The sequence below is a fragment of the Oncorhynchus masou genome, chromosome 24 (assembly GCF_036934945.1).
Source record: "Oncorhynchus masou masou isolate Uvic2021 chromosome 24, UVic_Omas_1.1, whole genome shotgun sequence".
NCBI classification, from domain to species: Eukaryota; Metazoa; Chordata; class Actinopteri; order Salmoniformes; family Salmonidae; genus Oncorhynchus; species Oncorhynchus masou.
In genome coordinates, this window is record NC_088235.1 from 114143888 (window position 1) to 114162049 (window position 18162).

General features: G+C 46.7%; 1 protein-coding gene across 1 annotated transcript in view; it reads left to right on the top strand.

Annotated features, from left to right (window-relative positions):
• The window catches only part of LOC135513304 (histone deacetylase complex subunit SAP130-like), a 50156-nt gene that overhangs the window by 18679 nt on the left and 13315 nt on the right, over positions 1 to 18162 (top strand). Inside the window, exons 9-16 of the mRNA XM_064936198.1 lie at positions 422 to 569; positions 2493 to 2586; positions 12541 to 12645; positions 13505 to 13543; positions 13845 to 14081; positions 14605 to 14883; positions 15773 to 15953; positions 17346 to 17447. Coding sequence (XP_064792270.1) covers positions 422 to 569; positions 2493 to 2586; positions 12541 to 12645; positions 13505 to 13543; positions 13845 to 14081; positions 14605 to 14883; positions 15773 to 15953; positions 17346 to 17447 — 1185 coding nt within the window. The remainder of the gene's footprint in view (positions 1 to 421; positions 570 to 2492; positions 2587 to 12540; positions 12646 to 13504; positions 13544 to 13844; positions 14082 to 14604; positions 14884 to 15772; positions 15954 to 17345; positions 17448 to 18162) is intronic.

The window sequence follows — 18162 nt, forward strand, 5'->3', positions numbered from 1 at the left end:
TTTAGAATTCAAATTTGAAATTTATTGACCATATATTGAAACAATACCCACCAGAGCATTCACATTAAAAGGCTTGGTGGGTTGATGATGTCACATTAAAAGGGATGGTGGGTTGATGATGTCACATTAAAAGGGATGGTGGGTTGATGATGTCACATTAAAAGGGATGGTGGGTTGATGATGTCACATTAAAAGGCTTGGTGGGTTGATGATGTCACGTTAAAAGAGATGGTGGGTTGATGATGTCACATTAAAAGGGATGGTGGGTTGATGATGTCACATTAAAAGGGATGGTTTGTTGATGATGTCACATTAAAAGGCTTGGTGGGTCGATGATGTCACATTAAAAGGGATGGTGGGTCGATGATGTCACATTTAAAGGGGATAGTGGGTTGATGATGTCTTGTGTTACCTCCCCCAGGCATCCAGGGCTAACCATCCACCCTCCTCCTGCCACCAACAGTATCCAACGTCCCCAGGGGGCCAGAGACACAGCCACACGCATCACCCTGCCCTCCCACCCTGCTATAGGGGGGCAGAAACCCCAGCCCCCCCACACCATGACACAGGTCAGAACCTTTGACGATAAATATTTACCTTTGGCGCTATACTCCAGTATTTTGGATTTGAGATCAAATGTTTAGTATCAGGCAACAGTATAGAATGTCACCTTTTTATTTGAGGGTATTTTCATATACATATTTGTTTTACTGTTTATAAAAGAAAATCACTTTGTATATCTAGTCCCCCATTTGAAGACGTATCGATGTAGGATCTTAATTTGATCTCCCTGTTGCAGGAAATCTTTAACTTGCAGAAAATCTTTAACAGTGTTTTTGAGGTTTAGAAAGGCTTCTGAAGTTAGTCATTGCCACTTAGAAATTTCAGACTTCATTGATCCCTTACGTATAACTTTTTGAGGATCTGGGGACACATGCCAAATCTTTTCCGTCTCCTGAGGGGGAATGGGTGTTGTTGTGCCCTCATTACGACTGGTTTGGTGTGTTTGGGACATGATAGTTTGTTGGTGATGTGGACACCAAGGAACTTGAAGCTCTCAACCTGCTCCACTACAGCTCCGTAGATGAGAATGGGGGCGTGTTCGGCCCTCATTTTCCTGTAGTCCGCGATCAGCTCTTTTGTCTTGCTCCCTATAGGCTGTCTCATCATTGTCGGTGATCAGGCCTACCACCGTTGTGTCGTCAGCAAACTTAATGATGGTGTTGGAGTCGTGCTTGGCCACGCAGTCGTGGGTGAACAGGGAGTACAGGAGGGGACTAAGTACACACCCCTGAGGGGCCCCCGTGAGCTTTGTGGGCACTATTGTGTTGAACGCTGAGCTGTAGTCAATGAGCAGCATTCTCACATACGGTACCAGTCAAACGTTTGGACAAACCTACTCATTCAAGGGTTTTTCTTTATTTTTACTGTTTTCTACATTGTAGAATATAACAGTGAAGACATCAAAACTATGAAACAACACATATGGAATCATGTAGTAACCAAAAAAGTGTTCAACAAATCAAAATATATTTTATATTTGAGATTCTTCAAAGTAGCCACCCTTTGCCTTGATTACAGCGTTGCACACTCTTGGCATTCTCTCAACCAGCTTTATAAGGTAGTCACCTGGAATGCATTTCAATTAACAGTAGTGTCTTGTTAAAAGTTAATTTGTGGAATTTCTTTCTTTCAAAATGTGTTTGAGCCAATCAGTTGTGGTGTGACAAGGTAGGGTTGGTATACAATAGATAGCCCTATTTGGTAAAAGACCAAGTCCATATTATGGCAAAAACTGCTCAAATGAACAAAGAGAAACCACAGTCCATCATTACTTTAATACATGATTGTCAGTCAATCTGAAAAATGTCAAGAACTTTTAAAGTTACTTCAAGTGCAGTCGCAAAAACCATTAAACGCTATGATGAAACTGTCTTTCATGAGAACCACCACAGGAAAGGAAGACCCAGAGTTGCCTCTGCTGCAGGGGATAAGTTCATTAGAGCTACCAGCCTCAGAAATCAGCAATTTACTGCATCTTTGCTTCTTTTTTTTTAGTTACTACATGATTCCATATGTGTTATTTCATAGTTTTAATGTCTTCACTATTATTCTACAATGTAGAAAATAGTAAAAAAAAAATAAAGAAAAACCCTGGAATGAGTAGGCATGTCCAAACTTTTGACTGGTACTGTGTTTGTGTTTTATAAAAGATTTCGGGTTTTCATTTCTAAACAGTAAAACATACCCTCAAATAAAAGGTGACGTTCTGTACGGTCACCTCATATGAAATATTTGATCTCAAATCCAAAATGGTGGAGTACTGTATATGGCCAAATGTTTTTATTTTTTAATTTTTTATTATAGCTTCGCTGTCCAAATACATATGGAGGGGAGGGTAAGATGTTCTACGGTTGTTCTCCTCAAGTCAGCTTTTTCTGGTGACACTTTGACAGGAAAAATAGAAGAAAATACACTTCCTTCTATTACAGAAACTCATCTTCTGTTCTGGGACTCCAGTTGCTGCTGCCACGGTGGCACCTATTCTAACCACCACCACTACTGGCCCAGGCACCACCACTACTGGCCCAGGCACCACCACTACAGGCCCAGGCACCACCACTACTGGCCCAGGCACCACCACTACTGGCCCAGGCACCACCACTACTGGCCCAGGCACCACCACTACTGGCCCAGGCACCACCACTACAGGCCCAGGCACCACCACTACAGGCCCAGGCACCACCACTACAGGCCCAGAGGCACCACCACTACTGGCCCAGGCACCACCACTACTGGCCCAGGCACCACCACTACTGGCCCAGGCACCACCACGACAGGCCCAGGCACCACCACTACTGGCCCAGGCACCACCACTACTGGCCCAGGCACCACCACTACAGGCCCAGGCACCACCACTACTGGCCCAGGCACCACCACTACTGGCCCAGGCACCACCACTACAGGCCCAGGCACCACCACTACAGGCCCAGGCACCACCACTACTGGCCCAGGCACCACCACTACTGGCCCAGGCACCACCACTACTGGCCCAGGCACCACCACTACAGGCCCAGGCACCACCACTACTGGCCCAGGAACCACCACTACTGGCCCAGGCACCACCACTACAGGCCCAGGCACCACCACTACAGGCCCAGGCACCACCACTACAGGCCCAGGCACCACCACTACTGGCCCAGGCACCACCACTACTGGCCCAGGCACCACCACTACAGGCCCAGGCACCACCACTACTGGCCCAGGCACCACCACTATTGGCCCAGGCACCACCACTACTGGCCCAGGCACCACCACTACTGGCCCAGGCACCACCACTACTGGCCCAGGCACCACCACTACAGGTAACACCACCCACACAGATCCTATTCAATTACACTTTAGTGATGAATTTTGATATGTTATTCTACGAGGTCACCATTCTAGGACTCATACAAGGAGTCATAGAGTGCTTGATATCGAATCAGTTTATCCTGTTTCGAACATAATGAATAAGACGAATAACGTTTCTAAAGACCGACATCCCCTAAACATCGGCTTAATTTAGAAAACGGCCTATGTGGCATCAATATGAGTCCGAAACATTTATTCTACTGTCAAAATTGACTACAAAGTGGAAATGGGATCATTTTGGTAATGAAGTCGGTCTCGTCCATAACATCTTTTTTTCTGTGTGTGTGTGTGAGAGGTTTGTGGTCGTGACTTTTATTTTTCCTTTATTTAACTAAAGCAAGTCAGTTAAGAACAAATTCTTATTTTCAATGACGGCCTAGGAACAGAGGGTTAACTTCCTGTTCGGGGGCAGAATGACAGATTTGTACCTTGTCAGCTCGGGGGTTTGAACTTGCAACCTTCCGGTTACTAGTCCAACGCTCTAACCACTAGGCTAACCTACGTTACAACGTAAATTTAAAGTTGGGTTTGTTTCAATCCTGCCCACAGCAGCAGTAATTATCAATTCGGAGTGGAGCTGCATGCGACCCGATCGTAATGCCCGTTGTGAAATTGGGTTCACTTTGGATATCCCTATGGGTCTAGTTAGGGACCATCGGTATATTACAGTGTAAAGCTAACTGCCAGAAATAATGGAAAGTAAATGATGCTTACAAAGTATATTGAAAGCAGGTGCTGACACACAGGTGTAGTTCCTGAGTTAATTAAGCAATGAACATCCCATCATGCTTAGGGGCATGTATAAAATGCTGGACAGGCCATTATTTTAGCTACCATGGCTATCCCCAAACCACATGAGTGGTCAGTGAATGGTTGGATGAGCATGACACCTATGTAAACCAGGGGTGGGCAGCTCCAGCTCGTGCTGGACCAACGCACGATGTAAGACACGTTCATGTCTGTGTTTCCTTTATTTTTATCAGGCACTTGTACAAGGTTTGACCAGGGTTTTTTCGGGATCAAAATTGTGTTGTCACCGACCAAAGATTTTAGAGGCCCTCCTGTTAGCCACAGCGACTAATATTTAGCTGTTTTAAAGCAAATTTCCTACAATTCTACACATTTTTGTCATAGTTCATGTTATCTGGGTGACTCAAACATTTTAAAAGGTCATTCTACTCCAAAATGAATAAATAAATAAAATAATGCTGAAACCATATAAAATATAATTTCTACCTTCTCGTAATCAGCCCAATTACATGGGCTAATGGTTTAAATTATTTTAACATATTGGACCATGCATATAGCCTATGCATGGCCCATATTATAATATATGCTATTAGAAAATTGCATTATTGCTAATGGCTATAAATAAATGGGCTTAAGCATGTGGTTGTCTATCTGCATTTACACTATTGGGCTAATCATTAGCTAGATCCCAAATGTGATATTTTCTAACTAGCTGGAATGCTATTGATACATTTTATGCATAAACACAGTAAATATAATGTAGGCCTGTTAGGCTAACTTGGGGTAAACTGCCACCCAGGGTAAAACGCCCCCTGCCTGTACTTCTCACAGACACTCCTTCATGTCTGTCCCCCCCCCCCCCCTCCAATACTTCCCCTGGTTGCCACTAAACTTGCTCAACTAAAAATGTAATCTGTCTCATCACAATTTCAGTCACTAACCCCCTCCCCCCAAATTATTTTGATGTTGGGTGGCGTCTTTCCCCCATGTTACCCTCCAGTTGACCCATGTTACCCTCCAGTTGACCCATGTTTCCCTCCAGTTGACCCATGTTGACCCATGTTACCCTCCAGTTGACCCATGTTGACCCATGTTACCCTCCAGTTGACCCATGTTTCCCTCCAGTTGACCCATGTTGACCCATGTTTCCCTCCAGTTGACCCATGTTGACCCATGTTACCCTCCAGTTGACCCATGTTACCCTCCAGTTGACCCATGTTGACCCATGTGACCCTCCAGTTGACCCATGTTACCCTCCAGTTGACCCATGTGACCCTCCAGTTGACCCATGGTACCCTCCAGTTGACCCATGTGACCCTCCAGTTGACCCATGTTGACCCATGTTACCCTCCAGTTGACCCATGTTTCCCTCCAGTTGACCCATGTTTCCCTCCAGTTGACCCATGTTGACCCATGTTACCCTCCAGTTGACCCATGTTGACCCATGTTACCCTCCAGTTTACCCATGTTACCCTCCAGTTGACCCATGTTACCCTCCAGTTGACCCATGTTGACCCATGTTACCCTCCAGTTGACCCATGTTTCCCTCCAGTTGACCCATGTTGACCCATGTTACCCTCCAGTTGACCCATGTTGACCCATGTTACCCTCCAGTTGACCCATGTGACCCTCCAGTTGACCCATGTTTCCCTCCAGTTGACCCATGTTGACCCATGTTACCCTCCAGTTGACCCATGTTGACCCATGTTACCCTCCAGTTTACCCATGTTACCCTCCAGTTGACCCATGTTGACCCATGTTACCCTCCAGTTGACCCATGTTACCCTCCAGTTGACCCATGTTACCCTCCAGTGGACCCATGTTGACCCATGTTACCCTCCAGTTGACCCATGTTACCCTCCAGTTGACCCATGTTACCCTCCAGTTTACCCATGTTACCCTCCAGTGGACCCATGTTACCCTCCAGTGGACCCATGTTACCCTCCAGTTAACCCATGTTACCCTCCAGTTGACTCATGTTACCCTCCAGTTGACCCATGTGACCCTCCAGTTGACCCATGTGACCCTCCAGTTGACCCATGTTACCCTCCAGTTGACCCATGTTACCCTCCAGTTGACCCATGTTACCCTCCAGTTGACCCATGTTACCCTCCAGTTGACTCATGTTACCCTCCAGTTGACCCATGGTACCCTCCAGTTGACCCATGTGACCCATGTGACCCTCCAATTGACCCATGTTGACCCATGTTACCCTCCAGTTGACCCATGTTGACCCATGTTACCCTCCAGTTGACCCATGTTACCCTCCAGTTGACCCATGTTTCCCTCCAGTTGACCCATGTTGACCCATGTTACCCTCCAGTTTACCCATGTTACCCTCCAGTTTACCCATGTTACCCTCCAGTTGACCCATGTTACCCTCCCGTGGACCCATGTTACCCTCCAGTGGACCCATGTTACCCTCCAGTTGACCCATGTTACCCTCCAGTTAACCCATGTTACCCTCCAGTGGACCCATGTTACCCTCCAGTTAACCCATGTTACCCTCCAGTTGACTCATGTTACCCTCCAGTTGACCCATGTGACCCTCCAGTTGACCCATGTGACCCTCCAGTTGACCCATGTGACCCTCCAGTTGACCCATGTGACCCTCCAGTTGACCCATGTGACCCTCCAGTTGACCCATGTTACCCTCCAGTTGACCCATGTTACCCTCCAGTTGACTCATGTTACCCTCCAGTTGACCCATGGTACCCTCCAGTTGACCCATGTGACCCTCCAGTTGACCCATGTGACCCTCCAGTTGACCCATGTTACCCTCCAGTTGACCCATGTTACCCTCCAGTTGACCCATGTGACCCTCCAGTTGACCCATGTTACCCTCCAGTTGACCCATGTTACCCTCCAGTTGACCCATGTTACCCTCCAGTTGACTCATGTTACCCTCCAGTTGACCCATGTGACCCTCCAGTTGACCCATGTGACCCTCCAGTTGACCCATGTGACCCTCCAGTTGACCCATGTTACCCTCCAGTTGACCCATGTTACCCTCCAGTTGACCCATGTTACCCTCCAGTTGACTCATGTTACCCTCCAGTTGACCCATGGTACCCTCCAGTTGACCCATGTGACCCTCCAGTTGACCCATGTTGACCCATGTTACCCTCCAGTTGACCCATGTTACCCTCCAGTTGACCCATGTTGACCCATGTTACCCTCCAGTTGACCCATGTTGACCCATGTTACCCTCCAGTTTACCCATGTTACCCTCCAGTTTACCCATGTTACCCTCCAGTGGACCCATGTTACCCTCCAGTGGACCCATGTTACCCTCCAGTGGACCCATGTTACCCTCCAGTTGACCCATGTTACCCTCCAGTTTACCCATGTTACCCTCCAGTTGACCCATGTTACCCTCCAGTGGACCCATGTTACCCTCCAGTGGACCCATGTTACCCTCCAGTGGACCCATGTTACCCTCCAGTGGACCCATGTTACCCTCCAGTTTACCCATGTTACCCTCCAGTTGACCCATGTTACCCTCCAGTGGACCCATGTTACCCTCCAGTGGACCCATGTTACCCTCCAGTGGACCCATGTTACCCTCCAGTTGACCCATGTTACCCTCCAGTTTACCCATGTTACCCTCCAGTTGACCCATGTTGACCCATGTTACCCTCCAGTTGACCCATGTTACCCTCCAGTTGACCCATGTTACCCTCCAGTTTACCCATGTGACCCTCCAGTGGACCCATGTTACCCTCCAGTTGACCCATGTTTCCCTCCAGTTGACCCATGTTACCCTCCAGTTGACCCATGTTACCCTCCAGTTGACCCATGTGACCCTCCAGTTGACCCATGTGACCCTCCAGTTGACCCATGTTACCCTCCAGTTGACCCATGTTACCCTCCAGTTTACCCATGTTGACCCATGTTACCCTCCAGTTGACCCATGTTACCCTCCAGTTTACCCATGTGACCCTCCAGTTGACCCATGTTGACCCATGTTACCCTCCAGTTGACCCATGTTGACCCATGTTACCCTCCAGTTGACCCATGTTGACCCATGTTACCCTCCAGTTGACCCATGTGACCCTCCAGTTGACCCATGTTGACCCATGTTACCCTCCAGTTGACCCATGTTGACCCATGTTACCCTCCAGTTTACCCATGTTACCCTCCAGTTGACCCATGTTGACCCATGTTACCCTCCAGTTTACCCATGTTACCCTCCAGTTGACCCATGTTGACCCATGTTGACCCATGTTACCCTCCAGTTGACCCATGTTGACCCATGTTGACCCATGTTACCCTCCAGTTGACCCATGTGACCCTCCAGTGGACCCATGTTACCCTCCAGTTGACCCATGTTACCCTCCATTTTACCCATGTTACCCTCCAGTTTACCCATGTGACCCTCCAGTTGACCCATGTGACCCTCCAGTTTACCCATGTTACCCTCCAGTTGACCCATGTTACCCTCCAGTTGACCCATGTTACCCTCCAGTTGACCCATGTTACCCTCCAGTTGACCCATGTTGACCCATGTTACCCTCCAGTTTACCCATGTTACCCTCCAGTTGACCCATGTTACCCTCCAGTTGACCCATGTGACCCTCCAGTTGACCCATGTTACCCTCCAGTTGACTCATGTTACCCTCCAGTTGACCCATGTTACCCTCCAGTTGACCCATGTTACCCTCCAGTTGACCCATGTGACCCTCCAGTTGACCCATACATTACATTAGATCAACTATTGTCTATAATAACACCATTACATGACTAGGTAAATAGATCAACTATTCTACTATGGAGTTTTCTGGTTTCATTTAATAACACCATTACATGACGAGGTAAATACATCAACTATTGTCTGGTTTAGTTTAATAACACCATTACATGACTAGGTAAATAGATCAACTATTCTACTATGGAGTTGTCTGGATTAGTTTAATAACACCATTACATGACGAGGTAAATAGATTACATTTACATTTTTACATTTAAGTCATTTAGCAGACGCTCTTATCCAGAGCGACTTACAAATTGGTGAATTCACCTTCTGACATCCAGTGGAACAGCCACTTTACAATAGTGCATCTAAATCATTAAGGGGGGGTGAGAAGGATTACTTATCCTATCCTAGGTATTCCTTGAAGAGGTGGGGTTTCAGGTGTCTCCGGAAGGTGGTGATTGACTCCGCTGTCCTGGCGTCGTGAGGGAGTTTGTTCCACCATTGGGGGGCCAGAGCAGCGAACAGTTTTGACTGGGCTGAGCGGGAACTGTACTTCCTCAATGGTAGGGAGGCGAGCAGGCCAGAGGTGGATGAACGCAGTGCCCTTGCTTGGGTGTAGGGCCTGATCAGAGCCTGGAGGTACTGCGGTGCCGTTCCCCTCACAGCTCCGTAGGCAAGCACCATGGTCTTGTAGCGGATGCGAGCTTCAACTGGAAGCCAGTGGAGAGAGCGGAGGAGCGGGGTGACGTGAGAGAACTTGGGAAGGTTGAACACCAGACGGGCTGCGGCGTTCTGGATGAGTTGTAGGGGTTTAATGGCACAGGCAGGGAGCCCAGCCAACAGCGAGTTGCAGTAATCCAGACGGGAGATGACAAGTGCCTGGATTAGGACCTGCGCCGCTTCCTGTGTGAGGCAGGGTCGTACTCTGCGGATGTTGTAGAGCATGAACCTACAGGAACGGGCCACCGCCATGATGTTGGTTGAGAACGACAGGGTGTTGTCCAGGATCACGCCAAGGTTCTTAGCGCTCTGGGAGGAGGACACAATGGAGTTGTCAACCGTGATGGCGAGATCATGGAACGGGCAGTCCTTCCCCGGGAGGAAGAGCAGCTCCGTCTTGCCGAGGTTCAGCTTGAGGTGGTGATCCGTCATCCACACTGATATGTCTGCCAGACATGCAGAGATGCGATTCGCCACCTGGTCATCAGAAGGGGGAAAGGAGAAGATTAATTGTGTGTCGTCTGCATAGCAATGATAGGAGAGACCATGTGAGGTTATGACAGAGCCAAGTGACTTGGTGTATAGCGAGAATAGGAGAGGGCCTAGAACAGAGCCCTGGGGGACACCAGTGGTGAGCGCGTGGCGAGGAGACAGATTCTCGCCACGCCACCTGGTAGGAGCGACCTGTCAGGTAGGACGCAATCCAAGCGTGGGCCGCGCCGGAGATGCCCAACTCGGAGAGGGTGGAGAGGAGGATCTGATGGTTCACAGTATCGAAGGCAGCCGATAGGTCTAGAAGGATGAGAGCAGAGGAGAGAGAGTTAGCTTTAGCAGTGCGGAGCGCCTCCGTGATGTAGAGAAGAGCAGTCTCAGTTGAATGACTAGTCTTGTAACCTGACTGATTTGGATCAAGAAGGTCATTCTGAGAGAGATAGCGGGAGAGCTGGCCAAGGACGGCACGTTCAAGAGTTTTGGAGAGAAAAGAAAGAAGGGATACTGGTCTGTAGTTGTTGACATCGGAGGGATCGAGTGTAGGTTTTTTCAGAAGGGGTGCAACTCTCGCTCTCTTGAAGACGGAAGGGACGTAGCCAGCGGTCAGGGATGAGTTGATGAGCGAGGTGAGGTGAGGGAGAAGGTCCCCGGAAATGGTCTGGAGAAGAGAGGAGGGGATAGGGTCAAGCGGGCAGGTTGTTGGGCGGCCGGCCGTCACAAGAAGCGAGATTTCATCTGGAGAGAGAGGGGAGAAAGAGGTCAGAGCACAGGGTAGGGCAGTGTGAGCAGAACCAGCGGTGTCGTTTGACTTAGCAAACGAGGATCGGATGTCGTCGACCTTCTTTTCAAAATGGTTGACGAAGTCATCTGCAGAGAGGGAGGAGGGGGGAGGGGGAGGAGGATTCAGGAGGGAGGAGAAGGTGGCAAAGAGCTTCCTAGGGTTAGAGGCAGATGCTTGGAATTTAGAGTGGTAGAAAGTGGCTTTAGCAGCAGAGACAGAGGAGGAAAATGTAGAGAGGAGGGAGTGAAAGGATGCCAGGTCCGCAGGGAGGCGAGTTTTCCTCCATTTCCGCTCGGCTGCCCGGAGCTCTGTTCTGTGAGCTCGCAATGAGTCATCGAGCCACGGAGCGGGAGGGGAGGACCGAGCCGGCCTGGAGGATAGGGGACATAGAGAGTCAAAGGATGCAGAAAGGGAAGAGAGGAGGGTTGAGGAGGCAGAATCAGGAGAAAGGTTGGAGAAGGTATGAGCAGAGGGAAGAGATGATAGGATGGAAGAGGAGAGAGTAGCGGGGGAGAGAGAGCGAAGGTTGGGACGGCGCGATACCATCCGAGTAGGGGCAGTGTGGGAAGTGTTGGATGAGAGCGAGAGGGAAAAGGATACAAGGTAGTGGTCGGAGACTTGGAGGGGAGTTGCAATGAGGTTAGTGGAAGAACAGCATCTAGTAAAGATCAACTATTGTCTATAATAACACCATTACATGACTAGGTAAATAGATAATCTATTGTCTATAATAACACCATTACATGACTAGGTAAATAGAACAACTATTGTCTATAATAACACCATTACATGACTAGGTAAATAGATAATCTATTGTCTATAATAACACCATTACATGACTAGGTAAATAGAACAACTATTGTCTATAATAACACCATTACATGACTAGGTAAATAGATCAACTATTGTCTATAATAACACCATCACATGACTAGGTAAATAGATCATCTCTTCTATAATGGGGTAGTCTGATTTTAATGTTCATAACTCATTTTGTTTGCAGAGGAAACGTTAACGTGGACTGTTCTAGAATCTTCAACGTGCCATTTGTATTTATTTTATGTCCCATATTTTAGGGCGTGGCCGGCAATAATTTAGCCACGGCGCAGCGCCACATGTCAATGTCTATGGCGGAAACACTGCTTCAAACCAACTATAAATTCTATACACATTTTGAAAGCATTTAATGAGAACTAAAAAGGTGTGCAAATGAAAATATTGTCTCATTCACATTGTAATTTATTATTTGTTACTTTTTTTTATTTGTTGAAATTATTATTATTATTTTTTTTTTTACCTACATTGTTGGTTCGAGGGCTTGTAAGTAGGCATTTCACTGTAAGGTCTACACCTGTTTCAAATCCCCATTTGATTTAATGGTCCCTAATTAGCCCCGGAGATGGGCTATCCAAAGTTCAACCACTTTTGCCACGGCCGTACACTATTTTGCGAAATCGTTTGGCTAACTCTTACCGTCTGCGAACACACGAGACCCACATCAAACCACAGCCCCAAAACCAACTCACGTTTGAATGGACCGCTAACATTTCTTAATGAACCAAATCTAAAAACGAGGACAAGTCAGGAAGTGCTATCGCCCTTTTAACGATTCCTCATTGAAACAAATGGCATTCTCTGTCCCGTGATCCTCTGTCCCATGATCCTCTGTCCCATGATCCTCTTTCAGGCACTGCGCCACACACCCAGATGACCAGCAGTACTATAGTCACCATGACGATGCCCACACACTCCTCCCACGCCACAGCACTGACCACCTCTACCATCCCAGTTGGTGAGTAACAGCCTGTATAAGTAAGAAAGATGGCGCCAACAGATATGTCAGCTCTGCTTCTCGCTCCTAAGATATGGCAGCTCTGCTACTAGCTCCTAAGACATGACAGATATGTCAGCTCTGCTACTAGCTCCTAAGATATGGCAGCTCTGCTACTAGCTCCTAAGATATGGCAGCTCTGCTTCTAGCTCCTAAGACATGACAGATATGGCAGCTCTGCTTCTAGCTCCTAAGACATGACAGATATGTCAGCTCTGCTACTAGCTCCTAAGACATGACAGATATGTCAGCTCTGCTACTAGCTCCTAAGATATGGCAGCTCTGCTACTAGCTCCTAAGATATGGCAGCTCTGCTACTAGCTCCTAAGATATGGCAGCTCTGCTTCTAGCTCCTAAGACATGACAGATATGGCAGCTCTGCTACTAGCTCCTAAGATATGGCAGCTCTGCTACTAGCTCCTAAGATATGGCAGCTCTGCTTCTAGCTCCTAAGACATGACAGATATGGCAGCTCTGCTTCTAGCTCCTAAGACATGACAGATATGTCAGCTCTGCTACTAGCTCCTAAGATATGGCAGCTCTGCTACTAGCTCCTAAGACATGACAGATATGTCAGCTCTGCTACTAGCTCCTAAGACATGACAGATATGGCAGCTCTGCTACTAGCTCCTAAGCAACTTTTGATACTCAAGATTCATTGAAAGCCAAAATACTCAGACACAAAATACTCAGACACATTCAAACCCACTAGTGGGCTTTTTGCATTCATTATGTATTTTATATTTGGATGTCCTTTAAATAGTATTTCTATCTGTATTTTGTTGTATCATATTTCCCCCTTCCTGTGTTGTACCAACAGCTAAAGTGGTACCTCAGCCCATGGCCCACACCTCCCCCCGTGTCCAGTCAGACTACCTTGGAGAGAGGACCAACCTGATCCAGCCCATAGCCCACACCTCCCCCCGTGTCCAATCAGACTACCAGCCCATAGCCCACACCTCCCCCCGTGTCCAATCAGACTACCAGCCCATAGCCCACACCTCCCCCGTGTCCAATCAGACTACCAGCCCATAGCCCACACCTCCCCCGTGTCCAATCAGACTACCAGCCCATAGCCCACACCTCCCCCCGTGTCCAATCAGACTACCAGCCCATAGCCCACACCTCCCCCCGTGTCCAATCAGACTACCAGCCCATAGCCCACACCTCCCCCCGTGTCCAATCAGACTATCCTGTAGAGAGGACCAACTTGATCTCCATCTCTGGCAACCGCTCCTCTCCTAACCCTGTCACCGTCGAGGCCAGGAGTGACAACAGGCCGCCTGTACCAGTGCAATTCCAGTACTTCCTGCCTGCCTTCTCCTCTTCTCCTTACCCCCGGACACACACCTACACCCCCATCACCAGCTCCGTGTCCACCATCAGGCAGTACCCAGGTGAATACCTTAACATACATATACTGTATGTATTCTTGGGTACAACAACAACAACAAAAAATATCTATTGAATTGACTCGGTAACACGTTGCCCAATACACAAAGAGTAAGATTGTGATGATGAAAAAGGAAACTATGACATATATATTATATCACTATCATGCACACACAGCCTCACACACAAGGATGGCTCTGTTGCAGACAGACTGATACATGTTTGATAGTGTCTTGATGCTGTAGTGTTTGTCCTTCCTGTTCTAATACTATAATGTTACCCCTTCCTTGTGTTTTTTGTAATAAATAATAAAAAAATATATTAAAAATATATATATAATTTAAAAATATAATATTTTTTTATAATAATTAAAACAAATAATAATAATTGGGGATTTTTTTTTTAATAATACATTAAAAAAAATCATCATAATTGTAATAATTAAAAAATAAAAGAGTGAATACCTTAAGGATCAGTTGGCATCATGCCCCAAGTCTGCTTTGACTGACACCCCCCTCCTCTCCTCAGTGACGCCCCAGACCCCGAGCTCTGCTCTGCCCAGCCAGCCTGCTATGGCTGTGGCCACTACCGTTCACCTCAACCCCATGCAGCTGATGGCCGTGGACAGGATTGGTCTACAGTCTGCACAAATCAGCACCCAGGGAATCCAACCTCAACCAATTGGAGCCCAGGGCATCCAGCCTGCACCAATGGGAGTGCAGGGGTTACATAGCTCCGGTCCAATCGGCGCACAGGGGATTCAGCAGGCACCAATCGCAGGGCAGCAGCCTGAGGCCAAACCATCTGGTAATCTACAGTACACTAACGCTAAACATGGCCTCCAGAAGCCACTTATTGAATATGACTCACAGGGACCCGAAAACACATACTGAAAATATTGTACGAAAATATATGTTTGGATAAAAGCGTCTGCTGACGGTGATGTTATTGAATGATAATTGGTCGAATCTATAGCTGATGATAAATATATGACTGTACATTTGAACCTGTGTTTGTTCTACAGGGATGGTAATTGGTCGAATCTATAGCTCATGATAAGAACCTGTGTTTGTTCTACAGGGATGGTAATTGGTCGAATCTATAGCTCATGATAAGAACCTGTGTTTGTTCTACAGGGATGGTAATTGGTCGAATCTATAGCTCATGATAAGAACCTGTGTTTGTTCTACAGGGATGGTAATTGGTCGAATCTATAGCTCATGATAAGAACCTGTGTTTGTTCTACAGGGATGCTAATTGGTCGAATCTATAGCTCATGATAAGAACCTGTGTTTGTTCTACAGGGATGCTAATTGGTCGAATCTATAGCTCATGATAAGAACCTGTGTTTGTTCTACAGGGATGCTAATTGGTCGAATCTATAGCTCATGATAAGAACCTGTGTTTGTTCTACAGGGATGCTAATTGGTCGAATCTATAGCTCATGATAAGAACCTGTGTTTGTTCTACAGGGATGCTAATTGGTCCAATCTATAGCTCATGATAAGAACCTGTGTTTGTTCTACAGGGATGGTAATTGGTCGAATCTATAGCTCATGATAAGAACCTGTGTTTGTTCTACAGGGATGCTAATTGGTCCAATCTATAGCTCATGATAAGAACCTGTGTTTGTTCTACAGGGATGGTAATTGGTCGAATCTATAGCTCATGATAAGAACCTGTGTTTGTTCTACAGGGATGGTATTGGCTGACGGCAGTACGTTTGTAGCTGCTCCTATGGGCAGCCCGTTTGGCGCCGCACAGCCCGTTGCTACCATGGTACAGACACACCCACAGGGCGGAGTAGGAGGCGGAGGGCCCACTTTGGTCTCTTCCCCTCGACCCAGCATCCTCCGCAAGAAGCCAGCCAATGAGGGGTGAGTCAACCAGTCGGTCAATTAATCAATCAATCAATCTGCCAGCCAATGAAGGGTGACTGAGCCTCTGAGCCCAGGGTCATGTTCATTAGGGAACTGTGTAATAAAACAGTTTAGATAGGACATAATTGTTGTCTTCTGTGTCATGCCTGCTGAACACCACCTACTGAACAAGCGGGGGTCAGCGGGGGATGCGGGAACTTAGAGAGATATTTCAAACGTGTCAGAAATGTCTAGATCAACTAGCCCATGTCAGCTAACTTTCTTTTTTTTAAAGCCCATATATTTTGTTGTATTATTCAAGTCACTCAAATGTCACATGAATACACATTAGACATGGCAAAACATATAGAATTGCAAGAAAATTTGCTTTAAAACTGTAAAGTGTTCTCTGCACCACATGACAGAATGTGTAGAATTGCAAGAAAATTTGCTTTAAAACTGTAGTGTTCTCTGCACCACATGACAGAATGTGTAGAATTGCAAGAAAATTTGCTTTAAAACTAAAGTGTTCTCTGCACTACATGACAGAATGTGTAGAATTGCAAGAAAATTTGCTTTAAAACTGCAAAATGTTCTCTGCACCACATGACAGAATGTGTAGAATTGCAAGAAAATTTGCTTTAAAACTAAAGTGTTCTCTGCACTACATGACAGAATGTGTAGAATTGCAAGAAAATTTGCTTTAAAACTGCAAAATGTTCTCTCCACCAACAAGAGGGGGGGGGGGTGTCATAAACAGTGCTTGTGCCCATAGAAATAAGCGTGGTGGGGGCCGGGATGTTCCCCTGATGCCGGAAGGGGGGGCTGAGTGAAAAGGTTTGGAGAAGCCCTGTTCATTAACGATCTCTCAAGCACATACCAACGATGCTAGTGAGAAGCCAGCTCGTCTTTTATATTTAAAGTCTGGCCAACTTGAATATTTTTGCTCGCGAACAAGATAGAACAGTTGAACCATTGTGATCCACTGTCCTTCTGTCTGGTCTCTGAACAACACAGCCTGGGTCACTTTGTTTACATGTTGAAATCAACTGGCCTGTCTGGAGAAAAAGATGATGCAGATTTATCTGAGTTAGAACAAGTTGCCCCAATTGCTTATATTAATGACTATTTTTTTGTGCTTGTTGCAAATATATAAAACACAAGACTAGACAGCTAGCATGTTACAGTATGGGACTGAAATGCTGGAGGGGCTTGGCGACCACAGAGCAGAAGGAGGGATGGAGAGGAGCCCAAAAAAAGACATAAACGCTCATAAAAACGGAAGGAGAAAATAAATAACTTGATTGTTGCGATTTGCAGGCATTTGGAACATTGCGCTAAAACATACATTCAAATTAAATTGATATCGCCCAGCCTAACGTGTGTGTGTGTGTGTGTGTGTGTGTTTAGGTGTGGTGTTGGTAAGAATCTGATCCCGGCAGGGCCTGGTGAGGCTAACAGCAGCAGGGTGGAGGGAGGAGTGAGAGGAGCAGGACCACCAAGACCTGCAGGGTGAGCCTTCAGAGAATAATCAATCATTCATTCAAAGCCTGGGTCATGCATGTCCTGTATGTCCTAGACTGCCTCCTAGATGGTATCCTACATGACTGCTTTGTGTGATGTATTGTTGTCTCTAAAATCTTGACCTTTGTGTGATGTATTGTTGTCTCTAACTTCTTGACCTTTGCGTGTGGTATTGTTGTCTCTAACTTCTTGACCTTTGTGTGATGTATTGTTGTCTCTGAATTCTTGACCTTTGTGTGATGTATTGTTGTCTCTAACTTCTTGACCTTTGTGTGATGTATTGTTGTCTCTAACTTCTTGACCTTTGTGTGATGTATTGTTGTCTCTAACTTCTTGACCTTTGCGTGTGGTATTGTTGTCTCTAACTTCTTGACCTTTCTGTGATGTATTGTTGTCTCTAAATTCTTGACCTTTGTGTGATGTATTGTTGTCTCTAACTTCTTGACCTTTGTGTGATGTATTGTTGTCTCTAACTTCTTGACCTTTGTGTGATGTATTGTTGTCTCTAACTTCTTGACCTTTGCGTTGTTGTCTGTGCCCAATAATGGTTGAGTCCGCTACCATGTTGTGTTGCTACCAAGCCCCCCTCGCGCTCTCTCTCTCTCTCTCTCTCTCTCTCTCTCTCTCTCTCTCTCTCTCTCTCTCTCTCTCTCTCTCTCTCTCTCTCTCTCTCTCTCTCTCTCTCTCTCTCTCTCTCTCTCTC